The following is a 26,618-nucleotide window of genomic DNA, read 5'->3' as shown; positions in this document are numbered from 1 at the left end:
CATTGCTTCACAGAGACAACCGGAAGATGACTTCTGCAGACATGAGCCAAATAGGTAATTGCAAACAATACTATCTAAAAGCAACAAACAAATAAGAGGATAAAATTCAGCAAAATGAAGGTTAGGTAAAACAAAGACTTTTTGTAGACTAGTGGTGGAAATTGGAAACACTCTTACTAAATACTAAATCATTGCAAACTTTATTTCTGATAAGTAGGGAAACTAACTACTGGAGAAACTGAACATTTCCTTGGGTATTGAATACATCTTGATAAGACACTAAAAAACAACAACTGTGGGATGGGTACACTGTGAATTTATGATTCTTTATTGTAAGCTATGAGTCTCTCATTTCCACAAATTTCTTGAGAATTTATGAGTGCTGAGCATCAGGTACTGGTCTGCATCAGAATTATTTCACCATATTGAGTATATTGAACAGACTGTTCCTACATTCCCAGCATCTCAGCCTTCCGGCAAATGTTGTAAAACAAAAATTTCAAAGAGCTCGATTCTTCTAGAGAAGTTATCTAGTGGTTTACAGACCAAGATTATGCAGAGGTTGATTTGGTTCTCAATATTTACGTTAACATTTACTCAGATGCACTCACCTCATGAAATGACTAAATGAATACTCTTTCACTTAATGCACTGCATAGGATAGTTATACCATGTTGCAAGACTTTAATTATGCTAATTGAACTATTGTTCAAGTACATATAGGTGATCTTTATCTTTCAGTGAACTATATGGCTTATCTGTCTTTATAGTACAGAAACAATTTCTTGATCTGTGAAACAATTTTCTTTTCATTTCAATTAGCCTACAGGCAACATAAAATGCTGTGGTTTACTCTCAGAAAGCAATTTATCTGTCTAAATCTCTCAAAAAAAGAAGCATGACGTTATTTAATGCAACTCAGCAAGAATGTTATTAAGTGTATTTTGTTCATCGATCTATTTTGTAGATAATTTTTACTGACTTGTCTAGGTTGCAATGTCCTCTTGCATAGTAGGAATTACCTTATTTAACAAGGGAAGAGAGAAGATGCATAATACTACACTAACAGAGAAGGCCTGCTTGTTGTTTACCCAAGGTATAGTTTTAGTAATATGAGCATAAATATTGTTTGGTGATTAAACAACAGATGCATTCATTCATACAGCACAGCTCATGGATTTATGCCTCTTCCTACTAGCAAATTGATAAATGTGGCAACTGATTGCCTTAGTATAAAATACCACCACATCCTAAAGGTATATCTAAGTCCTAGGTGGAGAATTTTTCTTGAGCCTACAACTAGCTGAATATTCAGCTGTGAGTCAAATTCAAAAGCTATGAACAACAAAAGAATACTGAGCCAGGCTCAAAGTCTGATATCATCAGCACAAAATTCATCTGGCAGCCAAGTAACAGTAATTGTTCAGGAATCAAAACCACCAGCCAATACTATTTCATGTAGGTTGCATGAATGTGGACAATACCAACTTGGGAAAACCTGCTATGATAGAAGGCAGAGCTGCTGTTCAAAGCATCTTCTGGACAGTCTAGAAATGGGCTGACAGGAATGTCACAACATTCAGTAACAGCACAGATGAAGGAATAAAGCCATTCATCAGTACACACTTGGGGCCAACCACCAATAAAGCAGCTTTGAAGAAAAGAACCTGAGAATGACTTCAAAACTTGACTAGACAAGACCCTTAGCAACTTGATCTAACTCAATATGACTGAAGCAGCAGTCAGGGGCAGATGAGCTTCTGGGGTCAGATGACTTTCTTGAAGTCTCACGTGTGTGGGACTGTGTCCCTGGTTTATAGGAAGTGACATCTCATATCGTAGTGCCAGCTATCTTTGATAAAACTGAAGCGCAGCCCCGACTGTGGACTGTGCTCAATCTTGCTTGCTGACTTTCTACTATAAAATTACTGTTCATTCACAGTGCCATTTGTTTTAACAACACGTAATAGATTATTCTGGATTTCTTGTTCAAGATAGAAGATTTTCCAAGTCAATTTCTGTTGCGTGAGACGAATCTCGCCGTGGGCGCGAGCTCGGTTCGCGAACAGAGTCAATCGAGCTAGTGCTGGTTCGGGTTAGTATCAGGAGCTAACTTCGGTCCGCCTGGCTCTGTAACCTGCTCCGGAAACCACACCCTGCCGATCCCGGGCATGCGCACCTGGGTCAGCCCCAACTGGGCACAGGCGGGGCGAGCACCGTCCGGGCCCATCACCCGGCAAGTCCTGGCACCTGCTGCCTACAAATTTCTCACAGTACTTCTTGGACGCCTGCTACATCTTTCTACACTATATTTATTTTTAATGTAATGAAATAAATTCTAATCCATCACCATTATGAACACAGTAAATTTTATGACTGCAGAAGCTCAGTCAATTTTGTGTCTACTGTCTTTGTTCTGAATATTCCTTTTGATGACAAATTCTCTTCCATGCAGCTAAACTAGGGAAGAATTTTTTAAGATGTATGTTTGGCTTATTCTTTTTCCCTGCCAAGCAAACAATTCTTTTGGACTTTCTAAAAATATTTGAAGTGTGAGGTTATATCTTATTTGAAATAGGACACTGAACAAGTCTTCAAAATTCAGACATATCGCTTGCCTTGCAACTTTGGAGAACATAACACTCTTGAGTCAATTTAAAAAAAACACATTCTTCTTAGATGTAATAGGCTCTTTGTGCTGAAAGAGACTTGTGCATCACCATGCCTCTGGTTTTTACACCACAGTGCAAAAAGAGAGTTATGTTTCTGATTAATCTTATCATCAGTGATCAGCTTCATTTGTGTTCTATGACTGACTCTCAGAGATGAAAAGTATCCTGACTTCTTGTAAAAAGTGTGAAGTTTATACCCACTTATGGGTTAAAGAGAAAACAGAAAGTAAACTTGACTTACTGGATTTTCAGATTCAGTATTTTCCTGTAGGTATTCAATAACCACTACACATTTTCTATGCAAATGATGCAGGAAAAATAGCATATACACTCTATAATCATCAGTAATGAGGAACTTAATGCTTAGGTGTGATCCGTAGCAGTCTCTAGAGCTGTGCTATGTTGAGGATATACTATGCCTAGTAGGTCCAGGGGGGACCACAGCCACATCAGGCACATTAAGTCAGCAGAGAACAATACCAACACCTATAAAAGGGAATCACTCCATTTGGACTGTGTTTGCATTTGTTGTTCATTTGTTTGATTTTCCCTGGAATTAGAACAGCTTGGATTGTGGTCCCATTGGGGCTTAGCTTCATAGAAGACAGTTCTGATGAACAATCCTTAAAATTGAGTGGTCCTGCTCCCAACTCTCCACTAACTAAACAAAAAAACCAAAACAAACTCCCTAACTGGCAACCCCCTTACTGTCTCATTCAGATTTCATATGGAATTTTTTTTCTATCCAGAGGATTTCAGAATTACTCTGATATGTATGATATATGTAATGAATAATCTACCTCATATATAAACCTTCATAGACAACAAGCAATTAAGTGAAATTAAATAGACACCTTTCTACTGTCAGAAGTAAAGTTGATGTGTATACCTGGCATTAAAGCTCGGAATACTGAACACATATTTTCTATAAATATTAAGTCAGACTTTGACATAAATGTATTTTCACCCCTCCCAGCTTCCCTTTGTATTTCATTCTTTGAACAAGTCTGTGATCAAGTTTTACTGTAGTGAACTCTTGTCAAAGGAGAGGTTTTAAATCAGATATTTAAATACTTGGAAAGTATTACATTTAACTACCTTAATTTTTACAGTAGAAAATCTTGATTCTAGGAATCACACATCGCTCTCAGGAAACAGGGTATTATGACTTCCTATTGGATCAAATATTGTTAAACAACTTATGTCAGATTTCAATGACAAGTGAAAGACTTTGGCAGCTTTAACTTCAAATATGAGAACACATCAATCTTCTCACAAACAGAAAAAGAACAAAATTAAACAAATCACTTTGTACAATATTTGCCCAGTCTACAGAAGCATGTACTCAAAAACGCATGTACTGTATTTCTTGTATCTTAATTCTCTTAGATACTTAGTAATCATCATAATCTTTTAAGTAATGTATCATCTTTCACAAGTCCATCTCTTTAAGTACATCATAGATTAATGATTGATTCTAGTGTCTTAGGAAGATACAACATAAGAGAAAACTTAAGAAATCACTCATATCACAGATGCTTGTCCTTTTTAACAGTCTATTTCCTCAGGACATGATTGCTGATAGCTTTTTTTTAAACAGCCAGTTGTCCTTATTTAGCAGCCTTGATGGGTAGATGATTCTAAATACTGCTGGAGACTCAAAAAAGCACCATGCTTCTCTTAATTTTAAGACTAACAGCCGTTGTCTCTTTGCCTGACATATTCAAGTCACAAACCTTCACTATGTAATACAAGCCCGTAATAGTGGTTTTGCCCTTTATGTGGGCTCCTGGCTGTCACAGTAAGAAGGAAACTCATGTTCTGAAAATTGACAGAAATAGAAGATTGCTAGCTCACATTTGCCTGCCCCATGTGCAGTTCCTGATGTGGCACTCTAGCTATTTCGGAGCAAAGAACAATTAATGTCAAGAGCCTTGGAAATTTACTTGTGATTATTCTCTATAGAGACAGAAAATAAGTATATTAAGCACCAACAGCACTCATAAAGGAAATGTAACTCCCTAGTCATTCATTTTGGAACCTGAGTACACAATTCATAAACAGAATTACTTGACACTTCTACAAATATGAGAGAAACAAAATACTCATTATGACCAGAATCATGCCGTGTGATTATTATGTGAATGTTTACTATAGCCAATTTTAACAGCCTATTTCTTTAATTAAGAATACAGCTTCTAAAAAATATACAAACCATGAAATAGATTTTTCAGATTTTTTGAGCAACCTTAAACGCTCAACAAAAGAAAACCTTGCTACCTTTCTTTCTTTAGACAAGTAAGTAGAACCTGATTTATGTAGACATTATTTTAGAAATCTGATCATCAGTAACATTTAAATTTTCTAAGTTACAAGTAATTATTTCTAATTCTTTTTAACTTAAATTTCCCCCTTTTTTTTTTTTAAAGATTTCCTAATAATATATTCTGGATTAATCTCTGTATCTCAAGTTAGCAGAGAATACTATACTGGACAATAATTCAGTTTTGTAGAAAACTCTCAGTATTAACCAGACATATTTTAAGAATGCAGCAAAAAGACTCAGCTTTGAACAACCCTTACATTTTCCGCTGAGAAACCTTAACCCTTTAAATTTCATTATGCTGACTCAGTATCATAGCAGTACTAAAAAGCTACATTTATTTTTTAAGTAGTACCTGCTTTGGACATAAAATGAATGCAAGCTGCTGTTTTTCCTTATCACCTAGAAATATTAAATTTCCTGGCATTTGCCCTGGCCTGTGCAAATATGTTACCTTTTAATGACAAATTAACAATTGCCTTTCAGTACATTGATCATGGACAGCAGGCTTATCCTGTCTACTATTTATACAAAGAGCTGTTTTTGAAACCAACTTTGTCTAACCAGTAAGAAGGAAGAATGATCCTCCCTAAATCTGAAAGATGGAAAAAATAATCAAATTATATGACTACAATCTATCCTCCTTTAGACAGCCTGGAACACATATATAAAAAAAATTGTGGTCATATATACACTATAATTCTAGAAAAGCATATCCTGAATTGTGAACCATCTGCAGAAACAAACAGCAAATACAGCAGTACAAAAAACTTGTCTGTGAAACACAGGAATGAGAAAAATGAGATAACAGATGATTTCCAGGATGGCAACTTCACTCCTAAGGAAAGGGTATAAAGCTATATGCATAAATAATTATTTTGAAGAATAGAAATAAAATCATAGAACATTTTTGGTAGGAAAAGACCTTTAATATCAACAAGTCCAGCCAAACTTTCAAGGCCACCACTAAGCCATGTGCCTAAGTGCCACATTTACGTGTTTTTTAAACCCCCCTAGGGATGGTGACTCATCCATCTCCCTGTGCAGCTGGTTCCAATGCCTGACAACCCTTTCAGAAAAAAAAAAAAAAATTACTAATGTCCAATCTAAGCCTCCCTGGGGCATAATTCATTTCCTCCCATCCTATTGCATTTAACTTGGGAGAAGAGATCAGCACCAAAGTAGTTAATACGTCCTTTCATGTAGTTGTAGAGAGTGGACAGGTGTCCTCTCAGCCTCCTTTTCTCCAGGATGAACAATCCCAGTTCCATTAGACATCCCTCATAAAAATTGTGCTCCAGACCTGTCACCACATTCTTTGCCCTTTTTTGAACACACTCTAGCACTGTCTTTCTTCTATGTAGTGAGCTGGTTTTGGTAGCTGGTAAGGAGTATGCCAGGGCTGAATAATTTCATAACTGCATTCCCCAAGATGGTCTCTTGTTGCGTGGAATGAGTCTCGCCGTGGGTGCGAGCTCGGTTCGTGAACAGAGTCAGTCGAGCTGGTGTCGGTTCGGCTAGTATCAGGGAGCTAACTTTGATCCGTCCGGCTCTTTGGAATCCTCTCCGGAAGCCACACCCTACCTAACCCAGGCATGCGCCTCAGGGCCAGTCCCAGCTGGCACAGGCGGGGCGGGCACCTGCCGCCTACATTTCCCCCTTTTTTTTTTTTTTTTTTAGGTCTTTATCGGGGAAAAAAATGACAAATACGCAAAGATTTTAGTTGCGAGGTGCCTCGTTGTTCAAAGCCGGTGGTGCTGGTCTGCCGGGAGAGGTTGGTGAAGACGACGAAGCCACAGAAGCTGAGGGTTAAAAGCATCATCTGCAAAGCCTGCAGGCTCCTGGGGGTGATCAACAGGATGATGGAGCTGGGCTTTTCCCAGCAGTGTATGGCAGGAGGACCAGAGACAAGGAGCAGGAGTAGAAACATAAAGAGCTTGGGGTTAAGGAATCCCTCGTACAGCCACTTTAGTTTAGGGGCTGCTTTTATCTTTGCAGCCTTCCGTGGGGCCGGGGGCGGCGCCGGGGGTAGCTCTCCGCGGCAGCCGGGGGTGCCGCCAGCCGCGGTTTCCGCCCCATCATTTTCCGGTGTTTTGACTTCCGGGCCGATATCCGATAGGAGTTCGGTCACGGTTTGGTGGGGCTTCCCGGACATGCCCTTTATGGCAGGCTTGCCCGTGGTCAGCCCCAGATACACTTGTTCGTTTTTTCCTTCCTCCGGGGATGGCGCCGACGGGGCTGCGCTCGGCGCTGTCCCGGGCTCCCCCCCCTCGGAGGGCAGCGCCGACGGAGCTACACTCGGCACCCTCCCGGGCTCCTCCCCCTCGAAGGGGGGTGCCGAGGTGGTTACTGTGGGCATTTCCTTCAGGGGAAATACCTCGGTCTTTCGTAATGGGGCCTCGGCGGTGACAATTGCCACTTCTACTTCGGCTTTCAAGCAAGCTAATAGATTGCAAACGGTTCGCCAGGTGTTGTCCGCACCAATAATGTCACCGTTGGTCTCCTTATAGTGGAAACTTGCCAGCAGGTTGTACACCTCCCCCCACAGGTCCCAGGCCGTTTCGGGACTCGGGTAGCGGAGGTTTTCCTGCATTTCCACCTGGGTTGTAATCTGATCGGCAACGGCGGTGCCGGTAGGTTTGCTTACATAGGAGCCCATCGTCGGATTTACTGATGACGGTGTCGAAGAGAAGAAAAAAGTTTCTCTTACCCGAATTTTTCGGGGTATCGGACGGTCTGTGGAGAAGGGTCACTTTCGGACGAAACGCTCGGGGAGACGGTTTAGGCCGAAATTGTTGCCCGCATTCTCCACCAGATGTTGCGTGGAATGAGTCTCGCCGTGGGTGCGAGCTCGGTTCGTGAACAGAGTCAGTCGAGCTGGTGTCGGTTCGGCTAGTATCAGGGAGCTAACTTTGATCCGTCCGGCTCTGGAATCCTCTCCGGAAGCCACACCCTACCTAACCCGGGCATGCGCCTCAGGGCCAGTCCCAGCTGGCACAGGCGGGGCGGGCACCTGCCGCCTACAGTCTCTCGCCATCACATCACTCACAAGTTTTGTCATTAAATCCTCCATGAGAACCAGGGCTAGTGATTATGAAGACTTCTCCCAGCTGCTTATAGAGTACTTTGTCTATCTTTCCAACCTAGTCAAGCGGTCTGCTACAGGTTGCTACCATAACACCTGCCTGATTTGCCTTCCCTCCTGGCTCTTACTCATAAACACTCAACCTTATTGTCACCCTCATTAAGCTCCAGGCAATCAAAACACTCCTTAGCATACAGGGCCACTATAACAACCACTTCCTTGCCTATTTCTTCTGAGGAGTTTGTAGCCATCTGTTGCAGCACTCCATCTATGCGATTCATCCCACCATGTTTCTGTGATGGCAACTATAGATTTCCTGCTGCACAATGACTTCCAGCCCCTCCTGTTTGTTACCTATGCTGTGTGCATTGGTGTAGATATAGTTCATTTGAGCTATTGATCCCGCTATGTTTTTGGGAGAGAAGCCCTAATTTCATTGTGACCATTTTCAGGCACTTCCATAGTTTCTAACCCACCAGTAAGCCTTGTCTCCCTGCTGCTGCATCACTATGCATCTCCTTACCTCCACTGAGACAGCAGACTGAAGGACCCTACTAGCATACCATCCCATGAACACTGGTGTGCTACTTTCAGCCTTATCTCTAGTGTGCCTGGTTTTACCCCTTTCCTTCTTTAAATATAAGCTGAAGCTCTATCAATGTGCCCTGTTAACTCCTGTGCTAAAATCCCCCTCCTCCTTTGAGAAAGGAGTACCCCATCCATTGACAGCAGGTCTAATGCTATGTAAAATAATCCATTCTCAAAAAAACCCAAATCCTGACAGTGACCCCAGGTTCAGAGCCAGGTATTGATCTGCTGACTCTTCATGTTCCTTCCCTCATTGTTCCCTGCTACTGGAGAGATAGAGAAGAAAATCAGTTTTTCTACCTATCCCTCAACCAGTCATCCCAAAACCCTCAAGTCTCTCCTGATTGCCCTTGGACTTGTAGTAACTTCATTGTTATCTACCTGAAAAATCAATAATGGATAATAATTTGAGGGCTGTACCAGGACTGGAAGATTTCTTTTCACATCTTTAATATGAGCCCCAGGGGTGCAGCATTAGGGTTCCTAAGAAGAAGGTGTGGTGCACATATTGGGCCTTGTGTTCATGTTAGGAGGGAGTCCCTTATGACCATGACCTGAATTTTTTTCTTTATGGAGACAATTTTGATGAAGATTGTAGGCCAATTTAACCTCAGAGACACCTCCAGGCTGGATGAACCCTTATCCTCTTTATTGTTCAATGCCACTTGCAGAGTCTTGTAACTGTTTTGCCGAGGTACCCGGGAAGCTGGGGTAGTCACAGAGGAGACATGCCTGCTGTGTTGGGCTGGACCTTGTCACCATTTCTCCCTGTAATTTAAGACATTGTGTCCAGAAAGGCAGAGAGAGGACACCAAATCCTTCTTATCATGTGTATTGTTTGCCTATGGGCTTTTTTCAGGGAAGGCAGGGTATGATTCCAATTATCTATCTCTCTCTTGCAGCTGATACTCCTCAACCTATTCAGCTCCTGCTGGAGCTCAGTCCCTAACAGAGGAGTTCCTCTATCTCACACACCTCCCACAGATGTGCTCACTGCTGCCACCCTGTCTAGGTGTGAGCGCAGGGCGGAAACTGTGGCCTGACACCTGCATGGTTGTGTGTTCCCACCAGGACTCTGTATGGGAAGTTGCATCAGTCCTGGTGGGTGCAGAGTTTAGGGATGCCATGGCTTTCTGCTGCATGGATAGCAAGGCTCCTTGGTCAAGCTGGCAGAGCTCCAGTGCCCATCCTTTGAGTCCTGCCATGCCAACTGCTGTGCCATCTCTCTCCTGACATGCCATGCTCTTTCTGATGTGCCATTCCCTGTCACCAGCTTGTTGCTGTTTTTTTTTTTACATGTGAGGGAGCTGGACTTGGTCCTGGTTGTTCCTGGTCCAGGAACAACCCTGGTGCAGGGCTTGTTAGTTGGTCCTGTGTGAGCTGTGGGCTCCTGGTATCTTGGCTCTCCCTGTGGATCCCCCAGTTAGAGAAAACTCCCCGTGCAATGTGCTCCACTGCACGGCCTTCACCTCAACAGAAATATTAGGGTTCTGTGCAAATCTGGCTTTAAATCAACTTCCTACATGACCCTCTACCCTGATTTAAGGACTTACTAAAAGACTTAAGCAGCGTGCTGTGTAACCTTTCTGTTGAAGGGTTTCTACGGAGACCAATCAGCTGAGAAGGGGGCGGCACCCAGCCGGGCCACGAGGGATTTAAAGCGGCTGAATCGACCGGAGAATTCAAACGGCTACCGGCAGCGTGCTGTGTAACCTTTCTGTTGAAGGGTTTCTACGGAGACCAATCAGCTGAGAAGGGGGCGGCACCCAGCCGGGCCACGAGGGATTTAAAGCGGCTGAATCGACCGGAGAATTCAAACGGCTACCGGCAGCGTGCTGTGTAACCTTTCTGTTGAAGGGTTTCTACGGAGACCAATCAGCTGAGAAGGGGGCGGCACCCAGCCGGGCCACGAGGGATTTAAAGCGGCTGAATCGACCGGAGAATTCAAACGGCTACCGGCAGCGTGCTGTGTAACCTTTCTGTTGAAGGGTTTCTACGGAGACCAATCAGCTGAGAAGGGGGCGGCACCCAGCCGGGCCACGAGGGATTTAAAGCGGCTGAATCGACCGGAGAATTCAAACGGCTACCGGCAGCGTGCTGTGTAACCTTTCTGTTGAAGGGTTTCTACGGAGACCAATCAGCTGAGAAGGGGGCGGCACCCAGCCGGGCCACGAGGGATTTAAAGCGGCTGAATCGACCGGAGAATTCAAACGGCTACCGGCAGCGTGCTGTGTAACCTTTCTGTTGAAGGGTTTCTACGGAGACCAATCAGCTGAGAAGGGGGCGGCACCCAGCCGGGCCACGAGGGATTTAAAGCGGCTGAATCGACCGGAGAATTCAAACGGCTACCGGCAGCGTGCTGTGTAACCTTTCTGTTGAAGGGTTTCTACGGAGACCAATCAGCTGAGAAGGGGGCGGCACCCAGCCGGGCCACGAGGGATTTAAAGCGGCTGAATCGACCGGAGAATTCAAACGGCTACCGGCAGCGTGCTGTGTAACCTTTCTGTTGAAGGGTTTCTACGGAGACCAATCAGCTGAGAAGGGGGCGGCACCCAGCCGGGCCACGAGGGATTTAAAGCGGCTGAATCGACCGGAGAATTCAAACGGCTACCGGCAGCGTGCTGTGTAACCTTTCTGTTGAAGGGTTTCTACGGAGACCAATCAGCTGAGAAGGGGGCGGCACCCAGCCGGGCCACGAGGGATTTAAAGCGGCTGAATCGACCGGAGAATTCAAACGGCTACCGGCAGCGTGCTGTGTAACCTTTCTGTTGAAGGGTTTCTACGGAGACCAATCAGCTGAGAAGGGGGCGGCACCCAGCCGGGCCACGAGGGATTTAAAGCGGCTGAATCGACCGGAGAATTCAAACGGCTACCGGCAGCGTGCTGTGTAACCTTTCTGTTGAAGGGTTTCTACGGAGACCAATCAGCTGAGAAGGGGGCGGCACCCAGCCGGGCCACGAGGGATTTAAAGCGGCTGAATCGACCGGAGAATTCAAACGGCTACCGGCAGCGTGCTGTGTAACCTTTCTGTTGAAGGGTTTCTACGGAGACCAATCAGCTGAGAAGGGGGCGGCACCCAGCCGGGCCACGAGGGATTTAAAGCGGCTGAATCGACCGGAGAATTCAAACGGCTACCGGCAGCGTGCTGTGTAACCTTTCTGTTGAAGGGTTTCTACGGAGACCAATCAGCTGAGAAGGGGGCGGCACCCAGCCGGGCCACGAGGGATTTAAAGCGGCTGAATCGACCGGAGAATTCAAACGGCTACCGGCAGCGTGCTGTGTAACCTTTCTGTTGAAGGGTTTCTACGGAGACCAATCAGCTGAGAAGGGGGCGGCACCCAGCCGGGCCACGAGGGATTTAAAGCGGCTGAATCGACCGGAGAATTCAAACGGCTACCGGCAGCGTGCTGTGTAACCTTTCTGTTGAAGGGTTTCTACGGAGACCAATCAGCTGAGAAGGGGGCGGCACCCAGCCGGGCCACGAGGGATTTAAAGCGGCTGAATCGACCGGAGAATTCAAACGGCTACCGGCAGCGTGCTGTGTAACCTTTCTGTTGAAGGGTTTCTACGGAGACCAATCAGCTGAGAAGGGGGCGGCACCCAGCCGGGCCACGAGGGATTTAAAGTGTCTGCCAGGAGCGCCAGCGACCCGGAGCGCGGCGAACAGGAGCAGGCAAACAGGAAGGTGAAGCGGCAGTTAGCGAGGCAGTTCGCGCAGGCAGAGTAAGCGGGAGAGGCACGGCTAGAGATGGTTTCAAAAAAAGCAAAAACTGTTGCTGTTGAGAAGAAGAGTGTGTCCACACAGATGGAGCCCCTTAAGAGGAACAAAAAGATGGACGCAGCTGTTCAGGTATCTGGCTGCGCAGAGTGTTTAAGTCTTGTGTTAGCACCAGAGGACAGCGAAAATGGGGTCTGTGTTAGATGCGAGCAGGTCAGTGATTTGCTGAGCATGGTGGCAGAGCTTAAGGAGGAGGTGGAGAGACTGAGAAGTATTAGGGAGTGCGAAAGGGAAATTGACTGGTGGAGTCACACCCTCTCGACTGCAAAAGAAATCCAGGAGGAGATGGTGAAGCCCTGCCCCTCCTCCCATCAGGCAGCCGATGCAGACCAGGTGGATGGGGGAGAATGGAAACAGGTCCCCCACCGGAAAGGCAGAAGAATTCCATCCCAACCCCCACCATCCCCCCAGGTGCCCGTAGAAAACAGATATGAGGCCCTGGACTCAGAAAATCAGGAAGAAGACAGACAAGAGGACGATCTGTCCAGAAGGTCTCCTGTACCTAGTGAACCACCTAGGACTCGTCAGACACCCCGTGTCCTTAGGACTTCCTCAATCAAGAAGGAAAGGAGAGTAGTTGTGGTGGGTGACTCCCTTCTGAGGGGGACAGAAGGGCCCATCTGTCGACCAGACCCATCCCACAGGGAGGTCTGTTGCCTCCCTGGGGCTCGGATTAGAGATGTTAAAAGGAAACTGCCAAATCTTGTGGGTTCCTCTGATTACTATCCACTGCTGATTTTTCAGGTTGGCAGTGATGAAATCATCACAAGAAGTGTAAGGGCAATGAAGAGGGACTTCAGGGCCCTGGGACGGCTAGTTAGGGGGTCTGGAGCGCAAGTAGTGTTTGCCTCCATCCCTCCTGTAAGAATAGGTGGGGAGGTATATAGGAAGATTTTAGAGGTCAATGAGTGGCTAAGGGACTGGTGCCAAAGACAGGGTTTTGGCTTTTTTGATCACGGGATGCTATATGAGACACCTGGCCTGGTGGTGGCAGGTGGGATGCACCTGTCCCAGAGGGGGAAGAGGCTTTTGGGGCAGGACTTGGCAGGGCTCATTGAGAGAGCTTTAAACTAGATGTGAAGGGGGAAGGGGAGAAAACTGGGTCTGTTAGGGACAAACACAAGAAGGACGAACCGGGGCCCGAAGGCAGGTGGTCTAGGGAGGATTTAGTCCCACCAGTGTGCTCTGTTTGTTTCCTGAAATGTCTGTATGCTAATGCACGCAGCATGGGGAATAAGCAAGAAGAGTTAGAGGTCAGTGTACGGGCTAAGGGTTATGATCTGGTAGCAATAACAGAGACATGGTGGGATAGGTCACATGACTGGAATGTGGCCATGGATGGTTATGTGCTTTTCCGGAAAGATAGGGCGGGGAAGAGAGGTGGTGGAGTTGCTCTTTATGTGAGAGAGCAACTAGAATGTGTTGAGTTTTGTGCAGGGGCTGATGAGGGGCAAGTTGAAAGTCTGTGGGTAAGAATTAAGGGGCAGGCTGGTGTGGGCGATACAGTTGTGGGGGTCTACTACAGACCTCCTGATCAAGGCGAGGAGGTTGATGAGGCCTTCTACAGGCAGCTGAAAGCAGCCTCACAACTTCAGTCCCTAGTCCTCATGGGAGATTTTAACTACCCCGATATCTGCTGGTTGACTCACACAGCCAGCTTTTCACAGTCTAGGAGGTTCCTCCAGTGCATTGATGATAACTTCTTAATGCAAATGGTGGACAAGCCGACTAGAAGAGGAGCGCTGCTGGATCTTGTACTAACCAACAAGGAGGGCCTTGTTGAAGCAGTGGCGGTCAATGGCAGCCTTGGCTGCAGTGATCATGAGATGGTAGAGTTCAGGATCCTGTGTGGAAGGAACAGAATACCCAGTAGGACCAGAACCCTGGACTTCCACAGGGCAAACTTTGGCCTCCTCAATCGACTGTTAAGAGAAATCCCATGGGACAAGGTGTTAGAAGATAAAGGGGCTCAAGATAGCTGGTCAATATTCAAGAACCACTATTTGCAAGCACAGGATCAGAGCATCCCTATGGTTAGGAAATCTAGTAAGGGAGCTAGGAGACCAGCATGGTTAAAAAAGGAACTGCTGGGAAAACTTAAGTGGAAAAGGAAAATCTACAGATCATGGAAGGGGGGGCTGGTCACTTGGGAGGAATATAGGACTGTGGTCAGAGGATGTAGGGAGGCAATTAGGAAAGCTAAGGCCTCCTTGGAACTTAACCTTGCAAGTCGGGTTAAGGATAATAGAAAGGGCTTTTTCAAATACATAGCCAGCAAAACTAACACTAGAGGCAATATTGGCCCACTAAGGAATGAGCTGGGAGCCCTGGTGACAGAGGATATAAAGAAGGCAGAGGTGCTGAACGCCTTCTTTGCCTCTGTCTTTACTCCTGCAGGGTTTCCGCATGAGCCCCAGATTCATTTAACCCCAGAAGTAGTCAAGATAGATGAAGAGTTTGACATAGTAGATGAGGATTGGGTTAGGGATCAGCTGAGTAATCTGGACATCCATAAGTCGATGGGTCCAGATGGAATGCATCCAAGGGTGCTGAGGGAGCTGGCGGAGGTCATTGCTAGGCCACTCTCCATCATCTTCAATAAGTCATGGGTAACAGGAGAGGTGCCTGAGGACTGGAGGATAGCAAATGTCACTCCAGTCTACAAGAAGGGCAAGAAGGAGGACCCGGGTAACTATAGACCGGTCAGCCTCACCTCCATCCCTGGAAAGGTGATGGAACAACTTGTTCTTGTCACTATCTCCAGGCATATCAAGGACATGGGAGTCATCGAGAGCAGTCAGCATGGTTTTATCAAGGGTAAATCATGTTTGACTAACCTCATAGCCTTCTATGAGGAAATTACTAGGTGGATAGATGATGGAAGAGCGGTAGATGTGGTTTATCTTGATTTCAGTAAAGCATTTGACACCGTCTCTCACAGCATCCTTGTAGATAAGTTGATCAAGTATGGGTTTGGTGATCAGGTAGTGAGGTGGGTCAGGAACTGGTTGAAAGGAAGGAGTCAGAGAGTTGTAGTCAATGGGGCAGAATCTGGTTGGAGGGGCGTGACTAGTGGAGTCCCTCAGGGGTCGGTACTGGGACCGGTGTTGTTCAATATATTCATCAACGACTTGGATGAGGGTATAGAATGTACCCTCAGCAAGTTTGCTGATGACACTAAGCTGGGAGGAGTGGCTGACACACCAGAAGGCTGTGCTGCCATTCAGAGAGACTTAGACAGGCTGGAGAGTTGGGCAGGGAGGAACAAGATGAAATTCAACAAGGGGAAGTGTAGAGTTTTGCATTTGGGGAAGAACAACACGATGTCCCAGTATAGGTTGGGGGCTGACCTGCTGGAGAGCAGTGTAGGTGAAAGAGACCTGGGGGTCCTGGTAGACAAGAGGATGACCATGAGCCAGCAATGTGCCCTTGTGGCCAAGAAGGCCAATGGCATCCTGGGGTGCATTAGAAAGGGTGTGGTTAGTAGGTCAAGAGAGGTTCTCCTCCCCCTCTATTCTGCATTGGTGAGGCCGCACCTGGAGTATTGTGTCCAGTTCTGGGCCCCTCAGTTCAAGAAGGACAGGGAAGTGCTTGAAAGAGTCCAGCGCAGAGCTACTAAGATGATTAAGGGAGTGGAGCATCTCCCTTATGAGGAAAGGCTGAGGGAGCTGGGTCTCTTTAGTTTGGAGAAAAGGAGACTGAGGGGTGACCTCATCAATGTTTTCAAATATGTAAGGGGTGAGTGTCAGGGAGATGGAGCTAGGCTTTTCTCTATGGTGACCAGTGATAGGACAAGGGGTAATGGGTGTAAGTTGGAGCATAGGAGGTTCAAGTTGAATATCAGAAAGAATTTTTTTACTGTAAGGGTGACAGAGCCCTGGAACAGGCTGCCCAGGGGGGTTGTGGAGTCTCCTTCACTGGAGACATTCAAAACCCGCCTGGACACGTTCCTAGGCGATGTACTCTAGGGGGCCCTGCTCTGGCAGGGGGGGTTGGACTAGATGATCTTTCGAGGTCCCTTCCAACCCCTAGGATTCTATGATTCTATGATTCTATGATCTTGTCAGCAATAACTTTTACTTGGGATTATTCAATTGCAATACATCTTACCTTTAGTTTTTTATAGTTGGTAGCTATTGGAAATAGTGACAAAGGTAGTAATAGTTGTAATGTGAAAGATGAAAAAGGTATTCCTGTAATTATAATGAAAAAAAAATCTTATTAAATAAGCAACATTCAAATGTAGAACAATTTCTGGAATTAAAAGCTTCCTAATACCCCCTGAACACTGGATAATTATAGGACTCATCATCACATAAATGACACAATGAACAGAAAACTAGATTACTAGGTATGAACATATCTAATTTACAAAGGTGCAGTTGACCAGATGTCAGCAAGCTTAAGCCGAGTAATTTGTCAAGGTTTTTTTTTTTTGCTGTTGTTGTTTTGTTTTCTTTTGTTTTGTTTTAATCTGAGTTTCCTGAGGACACAAAACTCCTGTAATCATTTTAATTCAATACTCTTCGGTAACTTTTAACCCTGTCTAATTTCAGTCAAATCTAACAAAATGGCAGAGGCCTCAAAGGTATTATGATTCTACAAGCCTCTTAACAATTACTGGTGTAATAGAAGGAAAGACCTGCTAAAAGAAATTCAGAGAAAATTATAAACTCATTTATTTGGCAGTAGCCAAGTGGTCAATCAGCAGGCGGATAGCTCCGGACTCTTCATCATAAGAGGATGGGACAACCCAACAGTACATGGCAGTGAGGAGTGAAAGGAAGTTCTCTGGTACTTATGAGGATCATAGGAACTGGATGTGGAATATAGGGGAGTATGTGAGGATACGAAAAGGACCATTTTGGAAAATAAATTTTTTTTGCAGATAACTCTGCACTTAATTAGCTGCAGAGCTGTATTAACAAGGCAGAATAGTAGACACCTTAGTAGAACAGAACAGAGTTAATGTCTGATGCTGGAATGTGTACTTACTTTTACAGAACCAACTGGAGTGTCTTCATACAACATTCCTATTTAAATATGGCTCTGTATATATTTCACATTATGTCTATACACTGCCATAAAACAACCAAGACTCAACGATCAAGCTTTACACAAATGTTTTAAGCCATTGCTTGTATTTAAATTCTGATTTACCCTAAAGAACTGAGCTACAGGCATCAAACTCCAGAATCTACAAACAATGGTATCTGGGAAATAATTTCCTTGTGAAATTAAACTCTAAACACAATAATTAAAGGTCTCCTACACACTGTCCGGAGCCTAATCTCTAGCACTTGATGTAGAAAACATGTCAGTGGAAGAATCTGCTAGTATGATGATCTTGATGCAACCAGAATCTATTCATCCTAAAGAAGACCAGAGAGAATTAAGGAAATAAAAGTGTACAGAAAATTTTGATATAACTCGTCTGATAACAGTGTCATCAATAGGTGGAACATTTTCTATCATTACTGAAATCTATAAATATCAACTATCAAGGGTTATCAACCACCAACTAAGTGTATCCAGCAGTGGTAAAATTAATAAGAACTGTGAGATGCTGATTAATGAACAGCAAAAATTTTCCCATGAAGAGAAGTCTGCTATCTCACATTAAATATGTGGTTCACTTATAACTGGACTCTAAAGAAAGGAAATCTGTGGTAATGAAGAAAAAGGAGTGAAAAATAAATCAGTACAAGATGCACTGAAGTAATTGATACACAAAATGTAGTTGAGCTTTCAGGTTATTCTCCTTCTGGATTCACAATCCTGTGCCTTCTCCTGGGACATAATACTGTGTTTTGCAAGCAGAATTTTTCAGCTATTTTTCTTATTCCAGAGAGTACTATTACCACTTATTTCAGAACAGCAGCCATCAGGCTGATAAATTCATTCAGTAACATTCGATAGTCTTCCTTCAAGGCTTTTTGATACTTTGGATTACTGTAGCACTTCTGTTAGTAATTTATTTGAAAGAAAGTCATCCATATTTAGAGTGAGTAAAGGAAAAAAAAAAAAAATGGACATTAAATTTGCTTAAGCACAGCTATTTGCAATGTCTATTTCTAAGTCTCAAATAGATTTTAAAGCGTTTCTTTAAAGGGGAAATACCTTGCATACCTTACTCCACATGCATCCCTAATGAACATTGATATATCAAAGACGCAAAGATAAGACCTTTTAAATATGTACCGTAAAACATATTTCTAAATAAAACAAATAATAAAAAAATCCATCAGATGTGCTTCCCAATATGTTCTGAATTAAAGTACTCATACAGTTAGAGTCCGATTCAAAACTCCCAAGTATGGTAATGGAGAAAAAGAAACTAACCAAAGAAGAGTCTGAGGTTTAGGTGAGGCTCAGCCTGTCCCAAGGGTTATATACTTGATACATGCAGTTTGGTTAGCACTTCCCTTGAATTCAATTCTGAATGTGACAAGCCTCAGTAAGTCTCAATTAGCATTTCATCTAATAAGGAAACTGAAGAGAAATTGAACTGAAAATCATGGCATACAAAAAAGAAGAAAAACGTGCAGTACTTGTGCATTATTCTTATAGTTCATAACTATAGGCTAAGATGGCCTGATTTTAGATTATCTGTACTTTGGTCTTTATTAATAACATATAGCTACTATTCTTCTGCAAATAGTTTAAAATATACTTGTTGAAAAGTAGTAAAAAGCCAATGTTATAACTGTGGTGTACAAATCCTGTGTCAGGAAAAATGTTTGTACATTACAAGACTAGTTCTAGGATTACTATTTTTTGTCAAAAATTTTAAATGTTAAAATACTTTTTTAACTTTGCTTTGTTAAATGATATTTCATTCCACGTGAAATTATGTTTTGTGGTTTTCAATGCAATTGAAATTCGATGATTTTTTCTGCAACCATTAGAATCTATACAAACATATAAAATATAGCCTGGACATATTATCTTTCCCCCATTTTTTAAAAAGAAATACAAATAAAGAAATATATGTGCCAACATACATTACTGCCTGCCAGTCAGTTTAATATCCCAAACCTTCTGTTCAAAAGAAAAGAGGACAGTTCCTGAAACCTGGTACATAGGAACGCATTTGCTTTTGAGTTTGCAGGAAACTTAGGACAAATTTTCCCATGCTAACTTTTTTAGATGTTTTATTTGTTCAAAGATATGCCTTAACTTTTACCTTTTCAATAGTTAGGAAGTATTAAGTGGAGCGATGGACACAATGAAAATTCTGTGTAACGTAAAACCAAATATACGTTACTTAAGGCTGTGTTCCAAAGGCTTAACTTTTTCATGTGTTTGCAAGGCATATTAAAAAACCTAATAATTTCTACAACAGTTTTAATGAGCCTTTGTACTGTTTCACCATATTTTACATGTGTATTGCAAGGGAGCTTTCCCCAGAGCTTTGTGATCTCTATTATTATTTATAAATCTTCTCATTCAAACAGCTTAATGATTATCCTGGTGGACGTACCTATAGCAAAAAGCCCATTATGTTCTACAACAGCTCATGCAATGTCTAGGTCCAAATTAGAATATTCTTATTGGCCTTGAGCCAATCTGCAAAGGAAAGTAGGTTTAATTATGCAGTTATATTACACAAGACTGTTAAATAGATTTTCAACTGAATTCAGAATTCCTGCAAGAATCCAGCTGCTCTGTCACATCAATGTGCAATCAATGAGTTGGATAGAAATGAACTTCCAATTAGTGGTCATATTAAGATATTCTAAGAGTATTCTAGCATATACTTTTCATAAATGTATGTCAGAACATTCAGATGACAACAACATCAACAATTTTTTAAACTAAGATAAAAGTAGACTCCACCATAGCTCAGCAACAGTGAGAAACAGCTTAGGTTTTGACCATCTGTAATGTAAAAAGTGATCTTAAAAGTTTGCACAGGTACAGAGAAAGAAACAACGAAAAAAATTATAGATGTGTATGGAAGCAGCCAAAGGCATGCTGGATTCGATCTTTTACTGTGTTACCTTTTGTTATTGTCTGTCAAAGGAACAACACCATTCACTACTGGGATCAGAATCCCATAGTTCTTGCAATATGCATTCAAAATGGACTGGAGAATAATCCACATGACAGAAGTATTTTTGTCACCCCTCTTACTCTTACTGAGTGTTTAATTGAAAGAAATCTTCACTGCTTCAATAGTCCAGCTATGCCAACTCTGTGATTCATCTGTAAATACTGGAAAACTGAAAAATAATGGTGAATCCAAATACATCCTTCTGTGCCTTCTCCCAAAAATCTAAGTATTAATACTTTCTTACTTCACTGAAAATCAACACGATTCTCAAACCAATTATATGCTGAAATTATACATACTCTGAGGAAACCTGGGTGGATTGTCGTTGACATCAGTGAGTGTGATATTTACAGTTGTGGACCCTGACAGCCCTCCAACCTGCCCAGCCATATCTTTGGCTTGAATGACAACGGAATAATGCTCTCTGGCTTCCCTGTCCATGTTGTGCAAGGCAGTCCTGATGACTCCTGTGATGAAAAGAAAACAAACAAACAAAAAGAAAGGTCAGGTTTAGTGTGCTCTAGCAAGAGGAAAGGCTGAGCATAACCACTGTTTTCAGAAAAGGTGGGGACTAGCAGATTTTCTGGAAACACAAAGCTTTTCTACAATCAAAATAATCTGGCTTTAGCTATTTCTGGGTTTTGCATATAAAATATGTATAAAAATAAGAATGCCAGATGCTGCTAGATGATCAACTCACTTGAGAATACGAAGAAAATATATATATTAAGCAACTACTAAGATAATAAATAATGTATTCAACTTACATAGCCTTCCTAACCAAAATGTACATTGCCAAAACTCCAGTGACCTCACATATATTATAGCTGCTTAAACTCGTGTGATTTCTCATGTGTTATAAAATATTAACTTAATAGAAATGGAATATTAACTTAAATATTAAATATTTATATTTAATATATGTTTAAATATTTAAATATATGTTTAATATATGTTTAAATATATGTTAATAAAAATATATAATATATGTTTAAATATATGTGTTTAAATATTAACTTAATAGAAATGGAATAAATGGAAACTCTTACCCCACTGCAGAAGAAATCAATTCCTTTTAAAGAAAAGTTAATTTCTGAATTAAATATGACATCCCTCTTAAGATTACCCCAAAGTTAAGCTTTCTCATTTGACAAATCTCAAAAAAACTATACAAAATTATACGTTCCTATTTTATACATGTCCATCATATACTTTAATATTTGTAAGTGTGACTTATAGAATACCTCTGTGTCAAGTGAAAGCTGTTATTATTTTCTTGTTTTTACTACAATACAGAGAGAAAACTAAAACTGAGTGATCCTAAAATTCTACTTCTATTAATCACCATCAGAAAGTTTTCAGTATGTTGTCAATCAGAGATGCAGGAGGAGCGATTACAGCAAAGGAAGAACAGTCAACTCTGTGGGCTTACAGTTATGAGATATTTTCCATTTATGATAATGCCTGTAATTTAGTCCCTGCTAATTTATTTGATTACAGGCTGACAGAAACCTCACGGAGTTCAGTAAAGGAAAACTTCAGGTCCTGTGCCAGGGAACCAGTATGTGCTATGGACAGACTAGCTGCGAAACAGCTTTTCAGAAAAGGATCTAGGAAGTCCTCAAGTTGAAAATGAGACAGCAGTGTGCCCTGGCAGAAAAGGGGTCAGCAACATCCCAAGCTGCATTATGGAAAGAATGGTCAAGGGAGGATATCCTTCTCCTCTGATCATTACTGCTGAGGTCACACCTGGAGTGCTGGGTCCAGTTCTGAGCTCACTAGTACATTAAAGATATTAACAGATTGAAGCGAGTTGCATAGAAATAAACAAAGATGTGATATGCTAAATTTATTAATATTAAATTTTCAGAACACAAAATTTTTACCATAACTTGAATTTGGACTCAAACTGAGCGGCTCTTATAACTAGTAAGAAAATATATCATAGCATGATCAGATTTAGTTTCCTGGGTAAATTCTAGATATACATAACACCCATTAACAAACACCAACCTAAGAAGAGATCCTTGCACTTCTAGCATGATTCTTAAAGGGCTTGGTTCCCACAGGTAATGAAAAATCTATTTCCAGAAAACTGTTTTTCTTGTACTTTAAATTAGTTTACTTGCTTTTCTTCAGTAGAATAATTTAGCTATTATTTACATATGAAATGCCATTTTTTCATTCTAGTCTGTACACAAATCACACATAAATAAGTGAAATTATCCAAAAAGAAAACTATTTTCATCAGAAGAGTAAATTCTGGACAAGCTGGCTAAATATATTATACCAGTCTGGTTTAGTTTATCAGTGGTTTTTGTTTTTTCTTTTCCTTTAAATGATGCAATTACAAACAGATTTTTTTTTCCACAAATTTCACCATAATATACTGAAATTAACCAAAATTTCTACATAAAGTAATAGGTACATTTGGATGAAAGGAACTGATATAACTTAAATATGCAGTTTCATCAAAATCAGTATGGTTCACATCAGTATATATATGGCATATTTTTCTAAAAATTCATTTTATTGAAAAATAGGAAGATAAAAAAACCTATTAAAATATCCTGTTTTCACATTTTTCAAATAAATCACCTCAGTTTTTCACATTGATACCAAATTTACTGGAACATTTACTGTTTGTTTATCTGTATGGAGAGAGTATGGGTATTTTTTAAAAAAACACAACATAAAACCAAACCAAACCATACCAAACCACTTTCTTTAAAAAAACCTCTTAAGAAACCTTTTTTTAAAAAAAATACATTCCAAACAGACCAAATTCTACATAGTGGAAAACCTGTGTTTTGTACAATCCATATAAATATAATAGTCACGTTTCTAAACTCAAGAAACAGAAATTCCTCTACAACTACTTTTTTTCTCCTTTCTGAAAACTGAATAGATGAAAATGGACAAGTTTTCAATTCCAAAACCTTGTATCCACAGTTTAAAGTCAGAAGACTGGTTTTGAGCTTGAGATATGCTGAAGCACAGGAGATAGGAGAAGATTTAGTTCTCTCTGTTTTCTTGGTTGCATATAGATACATACATCTTAAAATTATGTCACCAGTATGATGTATGTAACTATCATGAGAAACCTGAAGCTCTATCCTTGTCACTAGCAGCTTCACCAACTGTTCTGGCAGCATAACACATAGATCATATACAATTTCAAATCTCTCTAATGAGCCCAAGAAGTGGAAGGAGAGCTCTTTTTATTGCCTTTTATAATAAATAGTAGTTCCTGTAGTTCATTTTAAAGTAGAAATTGCCCCTGAGTATTTTCAGTATACTTGGCAAGGGTTCCTATACATACCAAAAGAAAACAGAATGTTCATATTAAGGAAGACATCTCCCTGCCTAACACAGTGAGGAGACAAACTAAGGAAGAAGCCTGTCATAAGCTTTTTAAATTTAAACACAGGCTTAATTTAACTCATATTTGTTATGCAGCACTGTGACCCTGTTGATCGAGTACTTTTCAGCTAGGTTTCCAGTATCTGTTAATCTTTACCAAGAAAGAAAAACAAGAAAAAAAAAAATGCAAGATGTACATATCATTACAGAGACATTCTCCCTTATTTCTGGTATTAAACTAAGAAGTTTTACATAAGTTTGACTACTATGTAAAAAAATCACATATAAAATGTGGAGGTTTAGATCTATTGGAATGTAGTTCAGGAAAAAATGCAGTCTGGATCTCTGCCCTTCTGAGTTTAATCATATCTACTTCCATCTTAAAATTACGTGAGATGTGTTTTCCCACATGGAAGTCTCTCCTAGAAAAAAACTTTCTTCTACCTTCTTCTGACAATTTCTACAGTCTTGGAAAACACATTTTAAAATTTTCATTTGTCTTCCTTGACCAGAAGGATAACCAGAAACCTACCTCACCTTGAGTACTGTGTGCAGTTTTGGGCACTGCAGTATAGGAAAGATCAAGCTACTGGAGAGCATCCAAAGGAGAGCAACAAGGATGGTGAAGGGTCTGGAAGGGATGAATTATGAGGAGAGGCTGAGATTACTTGGATTGTTCTGTTTGGAGAAAATGAGGCTGAGGGGTGACCTTGTTGCAGTATATGGTGTATTCACAAGGGGAAGAGATGGGACTGGCGCTAATATCTTCACTCCTGTGACCAAAGATGGGACTTGGGGAAATGGTAGAAAGTTGAATTGGGGCAGGTTTAGTTTAGATATTCGGAAAAGGTTTTTCACCCAGACAGCAGCTGAGAAGTGGAACAAGCTGCCCAGGGAAGTGGTCACAGCACCAAGCCTGCCTGAGGTCAAGAAGGATTTGGATGATGCTGTCAGACACATGGTGTGATCGTAGGGGTACCCTGCACAGGGACAGGAGTTGGACTTGATTATCTTGATGGGTCCCTTCTAGCTCAGCATATTTTATGATTCTACTTACATTCCAGATGAGATTTCATCACCACCTTTTCTAATTATGATGTTAATTTTTTTCTCCCCAGATAACATCACATTGGTGATTCACCTGTGATTGACTAATATAACCAGGACATTCTCCTCCAATGACACTTCCAAACTAATGAGAGTAGAATTACTACAGAAACATAATAATAGCTCAAGGTGGAAGGGACCCCTAAAGCTCATTGAGTCCGGCTTCTCACAGGACTAACTAAACAATATGATGTAAGATTAAAATCCAGATAGTTTTATAATTAGTCATGCAACATGGCCTTTACTATATAGTACTATTAAATTTCATTTTTTCTTGTACTTGTACTCAAACACATAAGTTTCTTCCTCCGTACAATTACTCAACTTCTTTCAATATAGAATTCTCTTCATGACTCCCCTGCATTTATCCTCAGAACATCAGACAGAACTTGACTGAGATCATCAAGATGAAAAACTGATACATGAACTACTTTTCATGTAAAAGGATAACTCCTTTTCTTTCCTTTACCCAACACCTCTGGATTTGAGAAAGCCCTGAAAATAAGTTTATTTCTGGCAAGACATAAACTTCCTTCTCTACTCAGGCAATCTGATTTCCTTCCAAATTCTGAATGCCTAGAATTAAATTTTTTTCCCCAAAAGTTTTCTTTTAAATACTTCTATGCTCTGCAGCATCTGACTATGTGTTATGTTGCCTTTTTTAGCATTCTGTGAATGCTGCATGTGGGAAGAGCAACAACAGAAGGCTCAACTGTAACTGTGACTGTAAAAATCAGGACTTAGTTATTCAAGTGCAGACAATTATTAAGAAAAGTCTTCCACAGCCAAATGCCTAACTATGAATATACCAAACTATCTGTATTTCCCCATCAGTCCTGTACACTTTAAGTAATTTATCTTATTACTTATACTAAATAAGAACTTATTTTAGAATCAGTAACCACTGAAGAATTTTAGTCAGCTGTATCTTAGAGTCTGCTCCTACATGATGTGTGAATGCAACCTTTCCAGAATAAATTGTAACTTATTTTAGCATTTTGAGCTCTAAGGTTTTTTTTATCTAGTGGGGAAAAAACCACAAAGCAATCCACTTTCATGCCAGAATGGTCAGCCATGTGCAAGTTAAATTTGTTTTGTTTGAAAATTTCCATTCTGTTGATGACTCACGAGCCTGTTCGCCAGAGATTTTATGAAGGGTCAGAAGGTCATACTGGATCCCCTGTATTCTAGTTTCTTATATATATATGTCTTGTAATGATCACAACTACCAAATGCCTGAAATATAGTATTAATATCTATTTCATAACTAATTAAATATGAGGTTTTACTAATTACAGAGGGAAATCAACTCTCTCAGATGGTAATATTTTTACTTTGTGAATTAAAGTTCTATTTTTGTCATTGCTTTGCTTTAGGATATGCAGTTAGCTTATTTTATTGTATCTTAATAACCTCAATATATTGTATATCTATAAATGCATTTCAAAATGTAATAGTATTCTATCTTGAAAAACTTAGACTCTTTTAAGAGAAAGAAATATGTTTTTTCTAATTTTTGCGTTTTAAGACAAATACAGTAAATGCATTTTCTCTTAAGGCTTCAAAACTGAGAATTTTTGAATTGAGCTTTGAATTGAGAATTCCCAAAAGCGTTTGAAATAAAATACACTAATCCAACACTGAAA

General features: G+C 41.3%; 1 protein-coding gene across 2 annotated transcripts in view; it reads right to left on the bottom strand.

Moving 5' to 3' along the window:
• CDH18 (cadherin 18) overlaps positions 1 to 26,618 on the bottom strand; it is a 234,778-nt gene that overhangs the window by 50,563 nt on the left and 157,597 nt on the right. For both annotated transcript variants that reach the window (XM_071736638.1, XM_071736639.1), the window contains one exon: positions 20,802 to 20,969. In XM_071736638.1, the coding sequence (XP_071592739.1) occupies positions 20,802 to 20,969 (168 nt within the window). The remainder of the gene's footprint in view (positions 1 to 20,801; positions 20,970 to 26,618) is intronic.

This window comes from Heliangelus exortis, chromosome 2, assembly GCF_036169615.1.
Source record: "Heliangelus exortis chromosome 2, bHelExo1.hap1, whole genome shotgun sequence".
In the NCBI taxonomy this organism is placed as follows: Eukaryota; Metazoa; Chordata; class Aves; order Apodiformes; family Trochilidae; genus Heliangelus; species Heliangelus exortis.
This window is presented reverse-complemented; position numbering and strand designations above follow the sequence as displayed.